The sequence below is a fragment of the Rhineura floridana genome, chromosome 4, assembly GCF_030035675.1.
Source record: "Rhineura floridana isolate rRhiFlo1 chromosome 4, rRhiFlo1.hap2, whole genome shotgun sequence".
Classification (NCBI taxonomy): domain Eukaryota; kingdom Metazoa; phylum Chordata; class Lepidosauria; order Squamata; family Rhineuridae; genus Rhineura; species Rhineura floridana.
Genome location: NC_084483.1, coordinates 106,627,501 through 106,651,044, shown reverse-complemented (window position 1 = coordinate 106,651,044; position 23,544 = coordinate 106,627,501). Strand labels below are relative to the sequence as shown.

The 23,544-nt window shown below is 40.8% G+C and overlaps 1 protein-coding gene across 3 annotated transcripts in view; it reads right to left on the bottom strand.

Moving 5' to 3' along the window:
* Nucleotides 1–6,771: 6,771 nt before the first annotated feature.
* PEX7 (peroxisomal biogenesis factor 7) overlaps nt 6,772–23,544 on the bottom strand; it is a 102,828-nt gene continuing 86,055 nt past the window's right edge. The window contains exons 9-11 of one of the 3 annotated variants that reach the window (XM_061623953.1): nt 22,629–22,728; nt 14,644–14,694; nt 6,772–8,954 (exon numbers count right to left, since the gene is read on the bottom strand). In XM_061623953.1, the coding sequence (XP_061479937.1) occupies nt 8,889–8,954; nt 14,644–14,694; nt 22,629–22,728 (217 nt within the window). In that variant the 3' untranslated portion in view covers nt 6,772–8,888. Of the gene's footprint in view, nt 8,955–13,290; nt 13,345–14,643; nt 14,695–22,628; nt 22,729–23,544 lie in introns of those variants that run through there. The other 2 variants (XM_061623954.1, XM_061623955.1) reach the window with 2 other exon arrangements.

Here is a 23,544-nt window from a genome sequence, read left to right as displayed (position 1 = left end):
TTGTGCGGATGTTTGGACTTTTAATGCTTTGGGGAAATGATGATCAATGAATGCGTCCAACCTGAAGGTAATGAAATATTACGGTGGTTTTCGCACAGGATATCCCCCCCTCTCTCCCTCTCCCTCTCTCTCTCTCTTTCCCTCTCCCTCTCCCTCTCCCTCTCCCTCTCTCCCTCTCTCCCCCCCCCTCGAAAAACCACCATAAACGACAGGCATGGCCAAGATATGAATAGAAATGGGAAATATGCTTTTGCCCGGTGTTAGTTTTGTGTCGGGAAATAGCTTCAAGGAAACAGCCGACTGGAGGCGCCCCGAGGCCGGCTCAAACTATACCATCCCTACGATAATGTTGGTAAACCCATCGTGGAGCACCCAGCCCTTTCCCACCCCAGCTCAAACATCCCTAAGGGAGCAGACATAAACCAACAGGCCACCTAAGCAGCGGCTTGGAGGATCGGTGTCTGGGAAAGGAAGGAGGACCCTGCCATACCCTCTGCTGGAGTCGCGAAGGGGAGAAACACGGGGCGAAGAAGCCCAGAACTTTTCCCTTGTTTTTTTGTGCAGGACTTTGATACGGAAACAGCCAGCAGGAAGATTACGCACGGATTATCAAATACAGTACAGTAGCCATTTCCCCAGTGCGTAGGAGAAGCCCGAGGTGAATTTTTAAGAAGCGAGAAGAAGAGGCGGTTTTTTCACTAGTGGTTAAGGTGTTGGACTACGACCTGGGAGACCAGGGTTCGAATCCCCCCACAGCCACGAAGCTCACTGACCTTGGGCCAGTCACTGCCTCAGCCTCAGAGGGAGGCAATGGTAAACCCCCTCTGAATACCGCTTACCATGAAAACCCTTTTCATAGGGTCTCCACAAGTCGGAATCGACTTAAAGGCAGTCCATTTCGATTTTTATGCGATTTTTTTAAAAAACCCTCTTACACAGATCACTTGCTTTTGTACATTTTCCAACTGTAATAGAGTTAACAGTCAACTGATGAAAATCTAGGATCTCTTTCGGCAATGCGATCCTGTGCATCTTTACTCCGGAGTCCCGCTATGTTCGCTGGGCTTGAAGAAGCAGATCTCGAAGGCCCTTCTAAGCCTGTTTCGGAGAGATGCTTCAGAGAAGCCCACAAGCAGAGGACGGCCTCGTCAGCCCTTCCCATTGCCAGTCCCCTAGCAACTGGTGTTCAGAGGTCTACTGGCTCTGCGCGTGCCTAACAGCCTTTGATAGACCATGGATTTGTGTAATCCTCTTTTAAAGCCGTCTAAGCCGCAGAAGCCAATGAAGAATTGGACAGAAAGCCCTGTTATTCTCTCTCTCTCTCTCTCTCTCTCTCTCTCTCTCTCTCTCTCTCTCACTCACTCACTCACTCACTCTCTCTCTCTCTCTCTCTCTCTCACACACACTCTCTCTCTCTCTGTCTCACACACACACACACACACACACACACTCACACATTTTGTCAGTAAGGGTAAGGGTGGGACCACACCTTGCACAGGCAGTCTCAACCCCTCTCCCTTGGCTGTTGCATGCTTGTAGGTGATGTCAGAAACAATCCAGCACAAAATTTTAGAACAGATCTGCAGGAAATCTGAAACTGCTGATTTTGTTGGGGAGTAACTGCAAGCCACCCCCATTTGATGTGTCAATATACATTTGTGATTGGTGGCACAAAACTAGCACAAAATTTTGGCATATTTTTTGGGGGGGGAGATAAGATTTGAGGATTCGTAATTAACTGAGCTTTCTTTGCCTTTTCTCCTGTCTTGTTTGGCCCCGACGGCCAATGATGTGGAGCAGGAAAGGGTAAGGCACATGTTGAAAGCAAGCAGCCCTGGCCTAATTTGAGGAAGAGGAGGTTGCAGTTCCCTGTCATGCTGCAAATATTGGCACATCTAGTTGGGATGCCTTGGGGAAATAATTTCTAATCCAGTCGTCTATGTTTTCTTGGTTAAGATGATGGGCATGGATTTTCCTGATTTAACTATAAATTGGTAGACACTGGGCAGGGTGTGTCTTTAAATAATTATTAAGATACAATTAATTTAATTACTACAATAATTTATTACTAAATTAATTAATAATATTGTGTTATGTTTTAAGAGCATAAGGACAGCCCTGACCAAAGGCTGATCTAGTCCCAACATCCTCTTCTCACAATGGCCAATCAGAAACTTGTTTCTGTTTTATATGCTGCCTAGCAAATTTTATTGATAGGTAGCTGTATAAATATAAAATGAAATAAAATAACAACTACAACTTTAAGCATATTAGATCATTTGTACTGATGCTTTCAATTTGCATTAACTTATTATTTTATCCTTAGGGCTTGCAGCTCCAGCTATCGGCCTGACGTCAGGGCTCATGACATCAGTGGAGACCAGCTACAAAATTCCATTCACTCATGCCTAAAAAACATAGTATGCTTTAAACAAAAGTTGTGATGGTAATGTTTTAAACATAGGAGGCAGAACTTTTCCTAGATATACTGCTCAGGTATGTGAATGTTCACCAAACCCCTTTAAACAAAAAGACACAAACATACACTAGCCTACCCCCTTCCCCCCCCTCACCTCATTGCATTGTCCCTACAACAGAGGTGTAGTTGTCTGGGGACTTGGGGGAGGGATCTTAGACCCATTCTTTTTTTGGGAGCAGGGTCCCTCTGTCTCCAGCATCCTATGAGCTAATCAGCATGAAAGGGGAGTGTATTAGCCACAGAGAATAATCTTCTAATATGCTTCCTTGTCCTTTCCTGCTGCTTGGAGCAAGAGTGAAAGGAGATGAGCCAGCCACTGAGAAGACTCTTCTCAGTAGCTAACACCCCTCCTTTTGTACTTATTGGCTCCTAGGACTGTCTATTGTTATGGGAGAAGGCATTAACAAGGATCTCATTCTCAACCCAGTAGGAGAAAAAAGTATAGGAGGGAGCGTGGCTGTGACTGTCATGAAGGGACCCTGCACTGCACTGCTGCCCTACAAGATATGTTAGTCACTCTAAAAGAGGGGTGTGGAACCTCAGGCCCAAACCTCTAAGCCTCTTTATTTTGCCCCCAAGCCTTTCCCCAGGCCAGGGATGGCGAATGTGTGGCTGTCCAGATGTTGTTGGACTCCATCTTCCATCTTCCCCAACAGCATGGGCAATGATCAGGGAAGATGGAACTTGTTGTCTAGCAACTTCTGGAGGCCTGCAGGTTCTCCATTGCTGCCCTCCCCTCCTGAAGCCATGTCCCTCACCAGCTCTTTTCCATGCCCTCCTAGAGTGTATTCGTCTGACTGGAATGTGTCTTTGAACTGTATCTGTTGCTTGCCTAAATGGAGATGTGTGCATGTATAGAAACCTCTTGGACTATATTCAACTACGTCCATCTCAGAGCAGACCCAGTGAAATTAATTATCCTAAGTTAGTTGTGTCTTTCAACCTTAACGGATCTACTCTGACTAGGATTAGCCTTGAACACAATTGCTTATTTTTGCCTGGCTGGAATGTAGCCAACGGTATAAAGGTAAGAATCACATCTATTGCTCTGCCCACTCTGGCTCTGCATGTGAATCTGACTTTCTGGCTGAAAAAAGGTTCCCCACTGTTGCTCTGAGAAGAGATAGTGACCTCATCCAGAGTCATCTTGTGGTCTTCACGGCTGAGTGGAGATTTGAATTCAGCTCCCCTTCTTCAAGTCCAACATTCTGGCCCCTACAACACACTGCCTGTCTCTTCATAATTTTAAAATTTTTAATCTTACCATAACCTTAAGACACATTCTGAATTTCCTCACTGTTGTTTTAGGCTTTTGTGGCCATGCTGGGGATTACAGGCTGGAAGAGTGTGTTAAATGTAGAATAGAATGAAGATCATCAGCACAACAACTATAGATAAGATCTTGAATGAAAACAGCTGCTGCCAGTTACCATTAAATTGCATTAAGGAACCAAAGGAAGGGGTTGATAATCCCTTTTCCTCTGAAATCTCAATTTCATGGTGATGTTGATGGAAGGAGACCCAGACCCACACATGCAAACAGATGCAGGGTGGAAGCCAGCGGAAAAAGCCTCTATTTATACACTGCTTTAGAGTTCACTCAATAAAAGTAATAATTTATATCTAATCAAGGTATAAAAGTATGCTGAACTTCCAACATAACAAATATAAATTACATTAAATTAACAGGAAAACACACACACACCAGGATTGGCTCAGACATTTTCCACCAGTTTTGTTTATAATAGATTCCTATGGTGCTGGGTTTTTCACACTTGGTTATTGTATGAGCCGCCACCACCACCTCAATGAAGAACATTTATACTGCAAGTGGGACCTGCAATTTGTTGAACTGTGGAGTGCTTTTGTTCAACCATACTCTTTTCCAGGATACTCCATTCCATTTCCCCTCAACGGTCAGCCAACTTTCCATGGCCGCTGAGCATGCTCAGTTCATAATGGGATGTGTGACAGCCCCCCAGCTGCATACTGGATCACATGCCATGTGGGCAAAAGAGACCCAGCCAAAACAGAGTGTCACCCACTGTTCGCCCACCCTTTCCTTTGGTATTTTATCATTGCTACTAAGTACAAGTTATTTTCTACAAGGCTGCTTTTACCAATCAGGCTAAAAATCTTCCTTGTGTCTCCCCAAGAACTCAAAGTAGTGTGCGATTTGGCTTGTAGACATAAATGGCAACAAATGAATTTTAATGATGTAGAAATACCCCTTCAGGCCGTAGACATGCACAGTGACTATGCTGGAGGGAGATTCATCAGTATAGCCAGGCTTCTAACAGCCTACACCTTGAGCTATGCTGCATTGAATAGAAATGCATTGTTTCCCTGTTGAGAGGCTGGGGGGTGGGTGGGAAATGGTGGAATACATGTGACAAAAGGTGCTTTGGAATAGAAATTTCACATGGATTTTGCAGGTAAAAGGAGTGAAGATACCAAATTCCTGCAGGCTCTATTTCCTGCCAAAATCTATCCAGATTTTCTCTTCTTACAGTGAGATCTTCCAGGGGTTATTCACACAAATTATTCAAACACATTCCACTGAGATATTGTAGTTTGTGGTGGTTGTACGAACCAATCAAGAGAGAGTAGGTGGTGGCTTAGGCCTTCAGATCTGTTTATAAGCAGTGTAGGGCATCATACCATGTAGCCCAAATTTTGCACCAAGAAAAAGAGACTTTTCTTTCATTTATACACATTGTACATGGTACTGGAAATCTCTCTGTCTTACCTTTGGCTTCTAAAAGTTTGCTAAGCATGGCCCTTACTTTTCTAATCCTGTCTTATCAAGCTTAAGGACTCCAGGGACGGGGAATTCAACAACTCCCATCATTCCTGATTATTGGCTATGCAGCTCAAGGCTGATGGGAGGTAGAGTCCAACATCAGCAAGGCCACAGGTTCTGCAGACCTGGCCTAGATTATGGTTTAGAGGTTATTGTTTTTTTGCTTTGTTTTTGTTTGTGCTAAGTTCTGTGCTAGTACAATCTAATAATGCTACTGCATAATATACAATGTAAGAATGGCAAAATAAACAAAATATACATCTTAACTATCAGCCTAATAGCCCCATGGCAAGCTAGTATCAGCCAGGAGAGGCAAGGATCCAGAACACAGATCGTTGGCTTGACATCTCCAAGGACATGGGGTTATATTGAATGTTAGTCCTACTCAGAGTAAACCCATTGAGCTTAATGGACCCAAGTCAGACCATTAATTTCAATGGGTCTATTCTGACTAACATTTGATTCAACTAATTGTCCATATCCTTAGACACAGACACTCCAGAGGAATCTGAATCAACATGGACATTAGATTTTATGCACAAATATTCCCAGTGAGCAACTGAGCAATTTCTATTTCCTAAAGGGGCTCCCAGAACTAGTTAGGCCATTAACTACTTATTGGGAGAGAAAAACAGAAAAAAGGAAAAGCCTTTTAATTTTTCCTAGGGATGATGCACTTAACATCTATACAGGCATAATCTCATTTGTTTCAAAAGGCCTGCTCCAGGATAAGTAGCGAGCAAATTAAATCTACTGATTTTAATGTGGAATTACAATAATTTAAAAGCATACTGTGATAAAACACTCAGAACAGTTTCATAGAAATCTCACATTTTCATGGCATGTGCAAAGCCATACAAAGGGACAAATAAGAAAGAACTTCAATGTGCCCCTTTAAATAAGGTTTAAATACTAATGACATTTCTACTTAAAAGGCCACTTGTGAATACGGCTACCCTTAAGATACTGCTGTGAACCTTAAAAGCCACTATTAAAATAAAAGTTTGAAGAATTAAAAGCTAGCTTTCAATGACTGCTGATGAACATTTTTCACTAAGCTGCAAGATGTTTATATCCTTCCCAATTTAGAAATTATTTGTCAAAGGTTAAAAGCCACATTACATTTATTTAATGTACATATTGCGGACTGAATTTACTATGTATTTAAGAAGGGCATCTGGATTTAGCAACTAGTGACATAAACATTAGCAAATAGGAAGGCTGACAGAAGAGTTTATCTTTTGGATGTGAAGATCAGGCACTACCATCCCTTTCATCAAAGTGAGAAAGCTGTATATAAAAGTCTGATATTTCTGCCCTCATATTTACTATTGTTTAGTTAAGACCATCTTATGTTGCTGAATATCCGCCCTAATATCTCTCAATCACACACACACACTTTTCAAAATATTCCATTATCTCAATTTTCTCTAACATGTTGCTTGCATAGTGACCAGGATGATGAGATAAAAGGAAGAACTATTAAGGCTTGAAATTATAAATTTTATTGCAGAGGGCTAGCATTTATTATCTGGAGTGTCACCAAAAGCTATATGCAGTCATTTTATGGTTCTGTACAATTTCTCGGTTGGTAAATTTACAAGTGTTTGTGACACTTTAGTCTCCTGCAATATCCAGTCAAGAAAAACAAAAAATTGGGCATTTGCTTTTAATGCAGTGAAAAAAGACTTGTTCAATAGTAAACACATTCTGAAATTTGTTGTAGTTCAGGAGATCCAAAGTTTACATAGAGCTCCTTTCAGAACAGAATCTCCATTTTTTGCAGTGAAGGAAACAGATTAATTTGCACATGTTCACACACAGGTACACACAGGGTGACATCAGTGGTTCCTCTTGCACAGAACTTCTTGCAGACATAACTAAAATAGCAAAAACAAAAAAACCCTCAGCTATTATGGATTTCATCTGGTCCACTGCCTCCTGCTGAGAGAATTAAAACACAGCAATCTCTGCTCTTCCCAGTATAACAGACCTCTTTATAAGCATTATAATCACCAAATGCTAGATATTTCATACCCAACCCAAACAGAATACCTCCCCCGCACCCCTGTTGGAAACAAAGTTGAATCATTGTTTTAACATTTCTGCTGAAACTGAAGGGGAACTGAACCAGAAAATATTCACTTAAGGGTATGTGCGTACAAACATAAAAATATATGTTTTTATACATATAATTTTTAAAACAGGAAGTACCATCACTGAAAAGCTTCATCTGTGGTACTGACTTCAAAGTTCCCACTTAGTACAGAGTTCCACAGCTTCCCAGTGTTTTAAGCTGCATAACTCAAGAGGTTGTAAATCAGAGATGGGGAACCTTTGGCCCTCCAAATGCCAACTCCCATCAGTGCCAGCCAATGGTTAGGGATGATGTGAGTTGTAGTTAAGCAACATCTGGAGAGCCACACGTTCCCCACCCCAACTAGAAAGCGGGTTCATTTTTGGTGGACTTGTCCAAAAGGTCCAGGTGTTTTGGCAAACTGTCTTTGGGATTATATTGGATATTACATTTCAGCTGGTCACTTTGGTCATTTTATCCATCTCTTTGCAACAAAAGGGGCTGGCAATACATTAAGACTGTTTCTTGCAGTGACCAGCACAGAAGTCAGTCAACAATGGAAAATCTTCATCTTTTGCCAGTTTTGGGATTAGTACTACAAAACACAAATCTTCATATGTATCAAGAGGCTGTCCACATGCACTTCCATGCAAAGATCTCTGCATGCTCACCTGGGGAACATCTGGTTGGTGCTATGTTGGGAAGGGGGCAAACGTTATTTTATCTTTCAGGAGCTGGAAACCCTAATTCAGTCACAGGTGAACTGAATCCAAAAATGTAATGGACTGACTCAGGAAAATTACTGCAGCATGACTTTCATCAAGTAGAAGACTACTTTACAGTTGAAGAAGTTGAACAACACTGAGTAGATAATAGGATTGCATTTACTGTCCATCAAAGGTGTGTTCCATATTATAATGCCACATCAATTGCAAGATGTATCAATAACAAAAACAACTGAATGTTATACACATTAGATTGATGTTACATTGTTGTATAATAAACTCTACATTTGAACAGTGATGAACAACATTACAATGCCATTTGTACTTTCCCTTTAGTAGATACAAAGATATTAATTCTAGTCACTCAATATTTACATGAATGCTTCCAGATACCCTACACAAATCTAGGAGTGCTTTTGTTCTCCCTGTTTTTTTGCCTACTCACAGTTTGTTGTTATTTTGCTGACCCAACACAGTTTTTGTGAAAGAAGCCACATGAACCTGTCTTCACTAGCTTAGCTGTATGACTTCATTAAAAATAAGGGTGGGGAACCTATGGTCCTCCAGATGTTGCTGGACTGCAGCTCATCCCTGACCATTGGTTATTTTGACTAGGGCTGAAGGAAGTTAAGCCCAACAACATCTGGAGGTTCCTTACCCCCAGTATAAAACAGCAAATTACATTTTTAAACAGAAGGTTGTCTTCAAGGCAGTAATACATCCCATGACAGTTGTGTCCTGCCCTGAGAAATTAGAAGCAGTTTCATCCAAATCAGCAGTCTTCCATGTCAAACATCTTTCTGTTCAGCAATTTATAAATGAAGATGGACTATATATCTTCACCGTTTCATCCCAAGCGCAATCTGCCACCTATGGAGAGCAAACACAGCTCATTTTAAACAGAGTTACTAGTGGAGGAGATACAAGAAATTGTAGTGCCATGAACTGGAAGAAAACGCCACATAATGTTTTCCTAGTCTGGTATATAATTTTTTAAATTCTTGCTGTGATAATTCTGCTTATGATTTTAATGTATAATCTGTACAGTACTAGCATGAACCAATGCACTTTAAAATAGATAAAAACTAAATTTAAAAAATAGTTTCAGGTGCATCCAAAAACAAATAGCATCCTAAATATTTTCATCTCTCTTAAATCCCCCATAAAATTGAAATGTGTTGTCAAATGTTCTGAAAATATCTGTAAACAAGCATCTTTTTGATCTGGAAATGTTCAGATGTGATACATGGAAGAGTAGAATTCTAGCTAGCTAAATGTGGGCTGGATGGAACAACTATCAGGTGGATCCGCAACTGACTACAGAAGCATAGTCAAAGACTGCTTATCAATGGTTCCTTCTCAAATAGGTGGGAGGTAACAAGAAGGGTGCCACAGGGCTCGGTCCTGGGCCCAGTGCTCTTCAACATTTTTATTAATGATTTGGATGAGGAGGTGCAGGGAATGCTTATCAAATTTGCAGATGATACCAAATTGGGAGGGACAGCTAATACCCTGGAAGACAGAAACAAAATTCAAAGTGATCTTGATAGGTTGGAGCATTGGGCTGAAAAGACAATGAAATTTAACAGGTATAAGTGCAAAGTTCTACACCTAGGAAAAAGAAACCAAATGCACAGTTATAAGATGGGGGATACTTGGCTCAGCAATACTACATGCAAGAAGGATATTGGGATTGTTGTTGATCACAAGCTGAATATGAGCCAGCAGTGTGATGTGGCTGCAAAAAGGGCAAATATTATCTTAGGCTTCATTAACAGAACTATAGTTTCCAAGTTGTGTGCAGTATTGGTTCCCCTCTACTTGGCAATGTTTAGGCCTCATCTTGAGAACTGTATCCAGTTTTGGACACCGCAGTGTAAGAACGATGCAGACAAACTGGAACACATTCAGAGGAGGGCCACAAGGATGATCAGGAGACCGGAAACAAAGCCCTATGAGGAGAGACTAAAAGAAATGGGCATGTTAAGCCTTGAGAAGAGGACGGGAGATGTGACAGCACTGTTCACGTACTTGAAAGTTTGCCATACAGAGGAGGGCCAGGATCTCTTCTTGATCATCCCAGAGTGCAGGACGCAGAATAATGGGCTCAAGTTGCAGGAAGTCAAATTGAGCTGAACTGAACATCAGGAAAAACTTCCTAACTGTTAGAGCGGTACAACAATGGAACCAATTACCTAGGGAGGTGGTGGGCTCGCCAGCACTGGAGGCATTCAAGAGGCAACTGGACAGCCACCTGTCGGGTATGGTTTAATTTGGATTCCTGCATTGATCAGGGGGTTAGACTTGATGGCCTTATAGGCCTCTTCCAACTCTACAATTCTATGAATTCAGAAAGTTTGCCAGACGCATGTTTCAAAGTTGTACCTCATTATTCCCATACTACAAAAATGCATTCCTGGCTCCATTTTCTGGCCAGTTATCTGCATGATTTCACAAAGTTAGTAGGAAAATGCAAAGCCACAGTATGAACAGGATGCAACCTATGTATGAACGGGATGCAATATAGTCTGAAGCAGGCCCATCATCATATTCTTATTACATGCATAGGTGCAAGCTCAATCATGGCTGGTACTAGCTTATATTCAAGTCAATTAGAATCTGCCTCAGAAAATGGCAATCTTTTTTTTAAAAGGGGACAAGGAGAGTATGAAGTGCATATTTGATAATGGAGTTAAGATTCAATATAGCAGGGATGGAAAATCTGTGGCCTTCCAGACATTGTTGGACTCTAGCTCCCATCAGCTCCAACCAATACAGCCAGTGGTTAGGGATGATGGGAGCTGTAGTCTTGCAACATTTGGAGGGCCGCAAGTTTCCATCTCTGGTCTATAGCCAGGGAAGAATGACAATTAGATAACAGAATACTTAACTTCAGATGACACAGCCAGAAAGGAACAAATCATAGCAGTAAAGTTCTTTTCTAGATCAAGTTTTCTAGAGACACCAACTGTTATGTTGTTGTTTTTTTAAAAGGATCACCTTTATTTATCCACCTATCATTTCAAAATTATATACTGCCCTGACCACTCACCACAATAAAATTACATTAAAACAGTTTAAAACAACACTACAACCAATAGTGGCTGGCAGGGCTGCATGGGTGGGGCTGTGCTGATCTCTCGACTTCCCAACACTTCGCATCGTTGCCAGTTACGGAGAGGGAGAGGGGCAAGGAGGCAGGGGGGTTGGTGTGGGCGCAGCGTTAGAAGCATGGGATTGGCTCTTCCACTGCACCACACCATGCTGCCCACTACCTTGACCCTCCCCCTCTCCATAACTGTCAACAACGTGCAGTGTTGGGAAGTAGGAAGAGCAACACATTCTCATCTCCCACAACTGACTGTAACTATAACATATTGCAGAAAGCAGTTAAAACCGCAAAAGCTATAGTTATAAATTAGGTTGCTATACATCAAAATTAAAAACTCAATTAATATAGTAGATCATGAAATAAATAAATAAATTAGAGTTTGTAATTATTCAGTGAGTACATTTTTTCATGAAAAGGATTCTCTGTATATAAAACATAAGTCCTGTATAATTTAACAATCCACCCACTCTGCCAGTCATGGTTCTCCCCATTTTAACTCACCCCTCTCTCTCTCTCTCTCTCTCTCTCTCTCTCTCTCTCTCTCTCACACACACACACACACACACACACACACACGAGTCTCTCTTCTAAGCATCATATTCAGAAGTGAGTGATAAATCAAATTAGTCCCTTCCAGCACATTCAATTTCCAAGAGGAAATAATACATAAAACGCCATCTGCAAAATACCTGGGGAATTCCCACCTGTGATCAACTGAAGCAGTAGCTTCCGAACACAAATACAGTGACAATCATTTCATCAAATCACAGGGACAACAAACAGGATTTCTACAAAATGTAACTTCTGACAACCATTCTGTGTAATTCAATCCAACTCTATTTCCGATAGTACAAGGGAAAACCTAAGTATAGCTAGGCAAAGATAGCAAAGAAGACATCAAACATTCTGATAAATAGTTGTATGCTCTTAAAACCTGGTTGAATGCGGTTCTCTCATCATGACACATTTAAATGTTTTTTTCTTTTAATAATGTTATTTGTTATTTAATTTTGAGAATTGCATTATTTTATTGATGTATGTATTGCTATATTCGTGTTTTTGTAAGCCGCCTTGACGGCCTTTTGGCCATAAGGCGGGGTATAAATGTAATAAATAAATAAATAAATAAATAAAGATAGCAAAGAAGACATCAAACATTCTGATAAATAGTTGTATGCTCTTGAAGTCTCACAGACAGAAACCAGTACGCAAGAGGGAGCAGAGTGATATGTCATTAAATATCTTTATGCTATAAAAGGAGCAACGTATGTGACTGATAAGAGAAAATCTGTTGCTTGCACCATATCACTTGAGAAGGCACAAAGGGGAAATTACAATTAATGGTTCATAAATGTTTGATCAGTATTTGCATTTTAAGATTTATACTGTAACCCACTGTATTCCAAAAGGTCTGGATCAGCAGCCACATTTTAAAATATCACCCATTTCCAAAGTAGTTTTCGTGATAGCTCATCACCATTATTCTGACTTTTCAGTTAAAGCAGTGACTTGGTGGAAATAATGCAGTAACAGCACAGATGTGCTGAAGTGTCAACCTTGGTTTCCCACACAGTGTCCATACTGCCCACTGGAGTGATTTGGGAACTAGTGCCACCTAAGCCAAAGCAACATGTGAAACTCTGGCCCTAACAGATGACCCACCCAATATGAAGTAGAAAGAGATGCAGAAACCTTCTGTGTGAGAGTGCACACATTATTGGGACAATAAAATCAAGCAGGTATGCAGTGGTCCAACAGCCAAAGAATTTAAAATGCTGCTGGATGCGGGCCCTGCTTATGAATGCTCTACTTGTATATTTATCACTGTGCACTGATGTTCCTAACTGGCTAGGTTTGGCAATCACAAGGAACTGCAACAATCTCCCATAGGGCTACACTCAGATATGATTCTGACTTTGCATAGAGAACTCAGGAAAGTCAGATAGTGGGAAAGAATTACATGCCCCATCTCTCCAGGTTAAGAGGTTCCATGGAGGATGCCTTGTCTAAGAGCACCCCGTATCCTGTTGCTGGGTTTATCTTTTAAACCAGGGATGCGAAACCTGTGGCAATCCAGCTGTCATCAGCTCTAGTCAACATGGCCGATGGTCAGGGTTCCATCTGTTCTCTGGAATATCCTGCCATGTCCTGTTTGTAAGACAGAAACAGTGGCAAGTTTTACACACCTCCTGAAGACCCATCTATTTAAGCAGGCTTTCCCTGGCTCTTGAGATTAATCACACTGCTATTTTATTATTTATCGATACTTAACAATGTTTTACTGATAGATTCTCTGTTTTTACTGACACATTTCTTTGCATAATGTTGTGTGTGTGTGTGTGTGTATACACACACACACACACACACTTATGACATTATGGTATTTTATGTAAACCACTTTGGGATTTTGCATATTAAGTGGTATATAAATATTATAATGATAATGATGTAATGATGATTAAAGGAGGTTAAGAGGGGGAACTCTGCTAGCATCACCCCTCCTGAAGGTTATTTTTCATTGGATTGCTTTAAAAAAAGGCTTTGTTCTTTTTTCTGAATAGAGTGGGGGTGGGCAACAGGGGCAGGATGCATGTGCAGCAGATCAGGTCTCACTCTTTGCCTGCAAGAACGGATTCCAGAGAACAAGAAAAAAGTGACAGAGAGAGGCAGTGAGTTATTTATGTGTGTGTGGGGAAGGGTTATATTATTCCCAATAGGGGAGGGAAAGAGAGTTATTCTGGTTGAGAATAGGTGTTGCCCTTTCTGCCGTTTACAATAAGCTGTTAATGGGTTAGGATCTTAACATTTAACAGAGGACTGGCTCAGGTGTGCACAACCAGCACTACTTTTCTCACCAAATGGCATTGGGGCTTATGTGCCCCTGTCCCCAGATTCAGACATTTTCAATTATGTAGCATACAGATTACTAGTTTAAAAAAAGGTTGTTTCTCAGTATGTTGTCAGGAACTGCCTGAACACACTGACATTTCTGCATGAGGAAACAAGACACAGAAGTCTGGCACCTACTCTGGGTAGCCAGCAGGAATAAGAAAACACATTATAATAGCTGCATCAAGGCCCAACTACACAGTCCCTGAAAGTGTCTTGATCCAGATACTTCAGGACAACATTTATCTATTTATTGCATTTATATACCATCTTTCTGCCAAGACACCCACGGCAGTTTACAATATTAACACCATTTAAAATATGAACACAAACATTACAAAATATCTCTGGCTAGCTTCAGGAGCTGATGGTACTAGCTCCTTAGCTTGGGTTTCTTCTTGTTTACCTTTCCTCAGCACACACATCTCTTAAGTAGCCCCAGTGAAGGTGGGCCTGCTCCCACAGTTCTCTCACAGACCACTGAAGGTTTTGTCAGGAGCTGAGGGCAATTTGTTCCCTGGCCTGGGCAATCAAGGTAGGTGTGTATATGACACTTACGCAGTAAGGGTTAGGGTTGAATCCAGACTTGTGGTCTGTGATGTTCTGCTCCTATTGAAGGAAGGGGAAAGAAGTAATTTGCCATTTTCCTCCATTCCCCCCAGAAAAATGTGCTCTGATCAGCATGAGAAGTGGTACAGGGAGCTGGCAGGGGTAATCACAAAAAATCACTGCCCTTCTCCAGTGGGAGGCCTCCACTGACACTTGATTGTTTCTGTGAATGGAAGGGAAACTGCATCCAACCCATATGGTGGCATTAAAGTATTTTCTGACTTTGTTTTCGAATCTTTAGCCATTTCTATTTATCTGGTTAGAACAGAAAAATTTTGAAGGCTTAGCTGGATCAGTAGTTTTATTTATTAAGATATCTGACTCTGTTGAGGATTCTGATGTTGTCAATAGCTATGATCAAGCTAAAGTTAGTCATCATGACTACGTCACACTGAAATGAATGGACTGTAAATTAATCATGCCTAACTTAGGTTCTATTAGGTCTTGGCTCATGACTAATCTTAGGGGGACTACAGTGAATACCTTCATATAACTTTTACCTGAGAGTAAGGAAAGGCTTGCTATGACTCCGCAGCCCTTCATGAAAGGATGAAGAAACTGAGCAGTTTAAATGAACAGCATGATTTAAAAAGCTGTTGTGTGAATTAAATACAATAAATTCTGAATTGCAGAATTAAAAGTTTACCCTTAAAAGCAAGTATTAAAGGTAAGAACTGATTATGGATTATAACTAATTGACTCAGGAAATTAATAATTCTTTATTTGCTTAATGAATTATTATAAACTAACTGGCTTTCAACAACAGAAACATTAAGGAAATTTTTAATTGATTATAAAATTATGCACTAATAGGCAAAATAACCTTGCAGTTTAAGAACGTACCTATAGCCAACAGATATCCCTATCAAACTTTAAAAAGCAGGGAAATTGGGCAGCTATAGTGAATGCACCAGGACAGGAGGAGACCTGACCTCCTCTCTGAGATATTGTACTGCCCTACAAATTTGTCAAAATGCAAACACCATTTGGGTTGGTCTTTCACAGTCCAATCCACTTCTTTCCACGAGAGTGGCTGTACACTACAGCCAGCATGGATTTCTCACATTCCACAATGTTAAAATGAAAATACCTCCCATGCCGTTCAGCTGCTTCCCATAAGCTCATTTCAAAACGAAAACTTACAAAATTTATAGTCCTCAACTCAGAAACGCTTGCTTAACAACCCTCTAAGTTTTCATGGTGATACACAAAACAATCAGAGGGAATCTAGAGTTCAAAGTGTAAAACAGGGGAAAAATCCAGACCTCTGTTGGACTTTTTTCTGTCAGTGGTCTTATAATTTGTTGAAATTAATTAAAAATTAGCCATGTTCACAGAATACCTGTAATTTTATTACTGACCTTGTCTCATACTCTGATCTTCATCTTCTGCAGTTTAAAAGTTTTTAAAAAAATGTATGGCTGATTTTTAATTAATTTAAGAAATTTAACATTTAAGTCTATTACAGCATCAGGCTATAACAAGAACCAACTGCCAGTGTTCTAAAAGCCAGACTCGCAGCTGTTCGGCTTGGCTAATCAGGTGGCCACACCAATGCTAGACCTTTATTTCACTTTAGACAGTCACAGCTTCCCCCAAAGAATCCTGGGAAGTGTAGCTTGTAAAGAGTGCTGAGAGTTGTTAGGAGACTCCTATTCCCCTGAAAGAGCTCCAGTGGCCAGAGTGGTTTAACAGTCAGCCGCTCTTCTAGGGATTGTAGCTCTATGAGGGGAATACAGCATCTCCTAGCAACTCTCATAATCCTTCACAAACTACACTTCCCAGGATTCTTTGGGGGAAACCATGACTGAAGTGAAATAAAGGTCTGGGGTGGATGTGGCCAGTGACAGCTTTGGTTTAAATTTAGGTGGGAGACTATATGTGCCTGCGGTAGAATAAAAAGGTGGGGGAAAGCCTGAAAAACAATGATACTGTTGGTCTGACATGGGTGTGGCCACCTGATTAGCCAAGCCAAACAGCTATGAGTCTGGATTTTAGAACACTGACAGCTGGTTCTTACTGAGCATGCCTGATGCTATAATAGACTCCAATGTACAATGTTTTCCTTTTGGAAAGGAAAGCGGCTTTCCCTCTGCCCAGTGCCCACACACCCAATCTCTTCCCCCTCCGCCCCTCCCCCTCCCCCAGGTCAGTTTCACCTATCCTAAGCATGACTGTACAGGAGTAAATCCCACTGAACTGAAAAAGCAGACCAATGATCAAACATGCTGTCCCCTCCTCCTCCCTGCTATCCCCTCCTCCTCCCTGCTATCCCCTCCCTCTTGCTCCTTTCCTCTCCCTTGTTTTGCCTCTCCTGCCCCCTCCCCTTCCATTCACCTCCCCCCTCCTTCCCTATCCCCCTCCTCTCCCCTCCCCTGTCCCCTCCCCCATGGTCCATTTCACTGATCTGAAGCATGATTGCACAGGAGTAAATCCCACTGAACCCAATAAGCATGCAAATGATCAGATCTGCCCTCCTTCTCCCGTCTCCCTCCTACCTGCACGTTACCAAATTCTTCCAAGCTGCATAGAAAATGGATTGGACTATGAAAGGCCAACCCAAATTGTGTTTGAATTTGAACAAATGTGTAGGGCAGTACAATATCTCAGACAGGAGGTCAGGTCTCCTCCTGTCCTGGTGCATTCACTATAGCTGCCCATTTCCCCTGCTTTTAAACGTTTGATAGAAATATCTGTTGGCTATAGGTACGTTCTTAAACCACAAGGTTTTTTGCCTATTAGTGACTATAACTATATGTTACAATGTTACTATTGTCATGCCAACCAAACTGCTGGTATGGAATTTGGAATGCAGCACATAGATTAAGCCTTTCCCCCTCTTCAAAGCCAAAGAATATGAGTTCTGTATATATGTAGGGTGACAAAGCCCATCCTTCACTTGAAATTCAGTTTATTAAAGGGAAAGTCATCCCATTTTTTATTAAACCGTTTGTGCATATTTGCAATACTATTTCCCACCAACAGTACTGAAGCAAGTTTCCATTCATTAAATAACACTAGTCTTCGGTGACCTGCCAGCTGACTTGGTTCTTCGACAGCTCCTCAATTAGCCATTTATCATTACAGTCTTATTTTGCTGGTCAGTCCTTTTCTAGTACCCTAGGGTAATCTGTTCAGCCTTTTGTAATTTCCTGAATGACATACTACTGTCTTCTTATTGCTTAAGAAGGCAAAATATCTCACAATAATAGTTGATATCCATTGAACTCACAAGTGCCAAGAAAACCAGTATCTAAGAACTAGAGACTGTGGCACAGTAAACACACTTAGGCTGCAATCCTACCTTCATTTAACTGTGTGTTACATCCCTTTGAACTCCATGGGGCAGCATTCCGAGGAGACATGCATAGAATAGCACTGCACATCAAAAGCTTTACTGGCTATCATTAGACTTATTCATGAACAAATAAGTACCAAAAAAAGGATTATGGTTTATCCAATAAGAATTACTTGTTGCATTTCCCCCTCAGTAGTTATTAGTCATGACTTTTTTTAGCAATTATTGATGCAATATCATTACTTTTCCAAAAGTAATTATTATTATTATTATTTCAAAAAGCACTTATTGTGGATAAATGAAGGTGAGGTGTGTTTTTTTACAATGTGAAACTGAAACTCTCCCCTCCTGTGGTTTCCAGCAACAGGTATTCAGAAGCATACTGCCATTGATCATAGAGACAGAGCATTGCCATCATGGCTAGTAACCATTGACAGCCTTATCCTCTATGACTTTGTCTAATCCCAGTTGATGGTCCTCGCTACCTGTTGTGGGAGGGAATTCCATAGCTTAACTATACACAGTGTGAAGAAGTACTTTGGTCTGTCCTGTATCTTCCAACATTCAGCTTCACTGGATATCCACAAGTTCTAGAGTTATGAGATTCTAGTGTAAATAATAATAATAATTGAAGGTGTTGTGGGTAGGCAACAAAGAAAACTCCTGCACATTTAAACTATGACATTTTAAATATCCACATAGAAAGAACTTTTGCTTCAGGTTCACAGATGCTGCCGTATCAGTAGCATGTGAGGATGGCTAATGTGAGGATGGCTTCCCTACGAGATGCAGAAACAGCAGATGTGGTAATAGGTCTAGCCAGCAGATGACTTTATCAGCAGCTACTGAGACCTTGGCTTTTTTCTATCAACTTTTTTTTGTTTATTAAGTTTTATATACCACTAAAAGAAATCTAAGCAGTTCTTCTTAAAGTGACCCACTAGGAAAATTAGTAGCTGCTCATGACTGCAATTCTGCTCCATTAAAAATCAGTTAAAGTTTTGCCACTGATTTCTGTAGGAATACAAATGTACTCCTGAGGTCCAACCTGGAACTTAGTTTTAATCTCAGAGATATTTTCAGTAATATGCTTTGCGCATATTACTTCCATATTTGCATGTGCCTCATTTTTCAGTGCTTTAAATATATTTTTCTTCTTACTACTACTGCTTTAAAAGAAGTTTTAAAACTACAATTCAGAAAACTGAATCATGGTTCATACTTCACAGAACTTTTAGAAGAGAATGTTTCCCCCAGTCAAAGTGCCTAATCCCGCTTTCAGGCAGACAACAGCTATAGAAAAAACCTTGCTCGACAGAAAGCATTCATTTACATATGGTGGCCAATTCTCTCTGTAGTGAGAGAGAAAGCCAAATGATAACTAGGTGCAGAATTAAAGAAAGGGTTCCCAGGAGTTACATTTATTTTCCTTACACTTCTGTTTAATGTTATTCAGCCTTATTACTATAGCAGTCCTAAAATACCATCATCTCAAGCCCTTTATGATAAGCGAAGAAACATTCTCTCATTTCATTGTATCTTCAAAGTAACATATTCAGCCAAGAAAAAATGAATTTGGCCACTGAAGCAAGAGCTGGCGTGTTCAACCATTTTGTTTGAATGGGTACTATTTATGCTACACAAATCTTAAAATGCTGTCTCCACAAAAATTGCAAGAGAAACTGCAGTCCCTAAAACGGTTGCAAGGATTCCAGGCTAGAGAAGGAGTTATAGATAGCTCTAACTAGATCCCTGCCCCTTCCAACATAGTGATCTACCATCAAACTGCCCTGTTGGAAGGATTCCAGGTGAGAGAGGCAAGCAGGAAGAAGATGACCTCAGGGCCTACTCTAGCTGGACTACCCCCTTTCTCTCCACAGAGTCCTCTACTATCGACTGCCCTGTAGGAAGGATCCTGATCTGTTTTTAAAATGAGTAACTGAATGTTACTTGTAAGCTGCCTTGGAAAGTGGGATACAAAAATATGGTTCAATAAAATATGTGGCCTTCTCTTGGTTTGCTTATTTTTATGGAGTAAAGATAACTGTTCATACTGAACTGCTGAAATACAAGAAGAGATACCTGGATTCTTCTGCAGCCCTTTCCAAAAGGGACAGCTTCTCAGAAAACAGACAACATTTTCCCAAAGGCCAATTGGTTGAAGTTGCACTTAACAGTGGAAGGAGACAGGGATAAGTTTGATGAGTGTAGCTTTTAGTCAGAGCTTGGAAAAGTTACTTTTTTGAACCACAATTCCCATCAGCCCCAGCCAGCATGGCCACTGGATTGGGCTGATGGGAGCTGTAGTTCAAAAAAGTAACTTTGCCAAGCTCTGCTTTTAGTCAGCTACCAAAGAAAGAACAGCCCCTTCCAACATTTTCCAGCTGTTACAGAAAATGTTATCAGAAAACAATGTGACATACCAAAACCATTTTCATCTAAAGAAAAAGGTTGGAAACATGAGAAAAACACACACTTACATCCCCTACCCCTGACACACACACACAGAAAAATCCATTCCCCAATTCTGAATATGATTTCCCCCCAATAAATGCACAATGTTAAGGAAAGCAGTTAATATCTTCTCCAAAGACTGACTATATAAAGACTCTTATTCTGAACTTTATTTATTTACATTTGAAATTAATATGCAAGTTTAGTGACATTAATCCACTGAAACCTAATTTGATGCCAGATCTACACTGTTCTTATATTAATATTGAGTTTATTCTGACTATATTCTCCCTGAGAAATGCTTTGCGTGTTAGCTTCAACTTAATGGGTGCCCCAGTACTGACTCCATGCCCACTATATTCCATGTATGAACATTATTATTATTATTATTATTACATTTGTATACCGCCTCATAGCCAATTAAAAACATTAAAAACAAATACACAAATATACAAACTTAAAAACACTTAAAAAAAATTAAAAAACACATCCTAAAATGCCTGGGAGAAGAGGAAAGTCTTGACCTGGCGCCGATAACAGTGCACCATGTTACAAAAGTCATTCCATAATTTGGGGGCCACCACTGAGAAAGCCCTCTCCCTTGTTGCCATACTCCAAGCTTCCCTCAAAGTAGGCACCCAGAGGAGGGCCTTGGATGTTGAGCGTAGTGTACGGGTGGGTTCATGTCGGGAGAGGCATTCCCTCAGGTATTGTGGTCTCAAGCCGTGTAATGCTTTGTAGGTTAAAACCAGCACCTTGAATCGGGCTCGGAAACATACAGGCAGCCAATACAAGTGTGCCAGAATTGGTTTTATATGTTTGAACCGTCTGGTCCCTGTTGCCAATCTGGCCGCTGCATTTTGCACAAGCTGCAGTTTCTGAACCATCTTCAAAGGCAGCCCCACGTAGAGTGCATTGCAGTAATCTAACTTGAAGGTTACCAGAGCATGGACAACTGAAGCCAGGTTACCCTGTCCAGATAGGGACGTAGCTGAGCCACCAACCGAAGTTGGTAGAAGGCACTCCGTGCCACCAAGGCTACCTAAGCCTCAAGTGACAAAGATGGTTCTAGGAGAACCCCTAAGCTACGAACCTGCTCCGTCAGGGGGAGTGCAACCCCATCCAGGACAGGTTGAACATCCACCATCCGGTCAAAAGAACCACCCACTAGCAGCATCTCAGTCTTGTCTGGATTGAGCCTCAGTTGATTAGCCCTCATCCAGTCCATTGTTGCAGCCTCACCTGAAGAAGATGAAAAGGAGAAATAGAGCTGCGTGGCATCAGCATACTGATGGCAACGCACTCCAAAGCTCCGGATGACCGCACCCAACGGTTTCATGTAGATGTTGAACAACATGGGGGACAGAACTGATGTATGTTGTCCCTATACAAAACATTATGTTCACACATGGAAATTCAAAAGGTCCAGAAGCAGAACTAGTATACCCAGTGCTTAGGGAAGAAAGGTTTTATTTTGATACCATACCAATCAGACTGGTCACAGAGAGTATTTTGTGAGGGTTAACTTTTGAAAAATCTTGATTGATGAACTCAGAGATCATGGTACTTACAAAGAATTTGCTTCTGCGTTCCACATTTTTTAGCATTTTTAAAAATGTGATGCCAAAAACGATTTGCCAGAGACTTAAATTATTACTTTAAAAAACTATAAAAAAGCTCAGATTCTCAGAATTCTAAAAAGATTCCACGGATCAACAAAACAATTATTTCAGGGCAGCATGCTACCCAGGGGTTAACTGTTGACATTCCTGTCATTCACAAAGGTTGACTGCAGAGGAATCTTTTCCTCAGTTCTAGGTACCTATTACAAACATAAATAATGAAAACCAGAGAATCTGATATCGGGTAGTATTCAGCGAAGTCCAGAGTAGATCCACTGAAATTAATAGGGTTAAATTAGTCATGTTTATTGATTTCAGTGTATCTACTCTGATGAACGTTGGATACAACTGACAGTTTTTCTTTGGAGACGTTCACATCTAGCAGGACTTGATCTTGTAGATGCCTTCATCTTCTAACAATGTATACCTCCATAAATAATCAAGGTAGTAGATTTCTCGTAGGCAAATTTTACAACTGAAGAGCTTGCTTTGCGCAATATAATGCACAGTTCATGCTTGCATCCACATAAGAAAAAAACCAAATCTGTCTTTTCTCTTACCTGACCTAGGTGATGCAAGCTTAAATCCAGGCCACAAGTAAACTCTGTATGATGCTCCACAGTTTCAAGCAGAGGGTCAGGCTTGGAGAAATCCCAGAATCTATAGATGGAAACAATATTGCAATAATGGTAATTGAAAGGCCATTTTAAATAATGTAATGCTGGACTGCTGATATGCTTGAAGCTGCCAGATGCTTTTAAAAACAAGCTCATCCACTTTAGACATGCAATTAATCTTATTGCCACAAGTCTCTTGGCTCATCTGCATAAATAAGTACTTCATTAAAAAAGCATCTCCTTCAGTCCAATATGGAAATTTAGATCCAGAATTGGTATGATGATCCCCCACTGGGATAACCTGCAAAACAGTAAACTGAAGTTTCTTTATTAAACAATAAGGACAGCTTTATAACATATGAACCTATAAAAGCTGCCTTCTACCGTCAGGCCACTGGTCTGTCTAGACAGGTATAGACTGTCAACAAACAGCAGCTCTCTAATAGCTCAAAGGCAAAGACCTTTCCTAGTCTCAGTCCTAATTTTTTTAAAAATGAAGATGCCAAGGATACAACCTGAGACTTTCTGCATGCGAAACATTTGCTCTGTCATTGAGCTATGTTTTATCAATGGTCTCAAACTGGATGAAGAGGTCCTTCCATATTTGTTTATTATTCCCACCCTTCCCAGGAGCCCAGGACAGGAAACAACAAATGATAATACACCAAACCATCTTAAAAAAAAAACACCTTAAAAAACAATTCCAATATAGATGGCAGACTGAGATAAAGGCTTGTTGAAAGAGGAAGGTCTTCAGTGGGCAGTGAAAAGAAAACCAAGATAGCACCTGTCTAATATTTAAGGGGAGTGAATTCCAAAGGGTAGCAACACTAAAGGTTCGCTTTCTATCTTGTGTAGA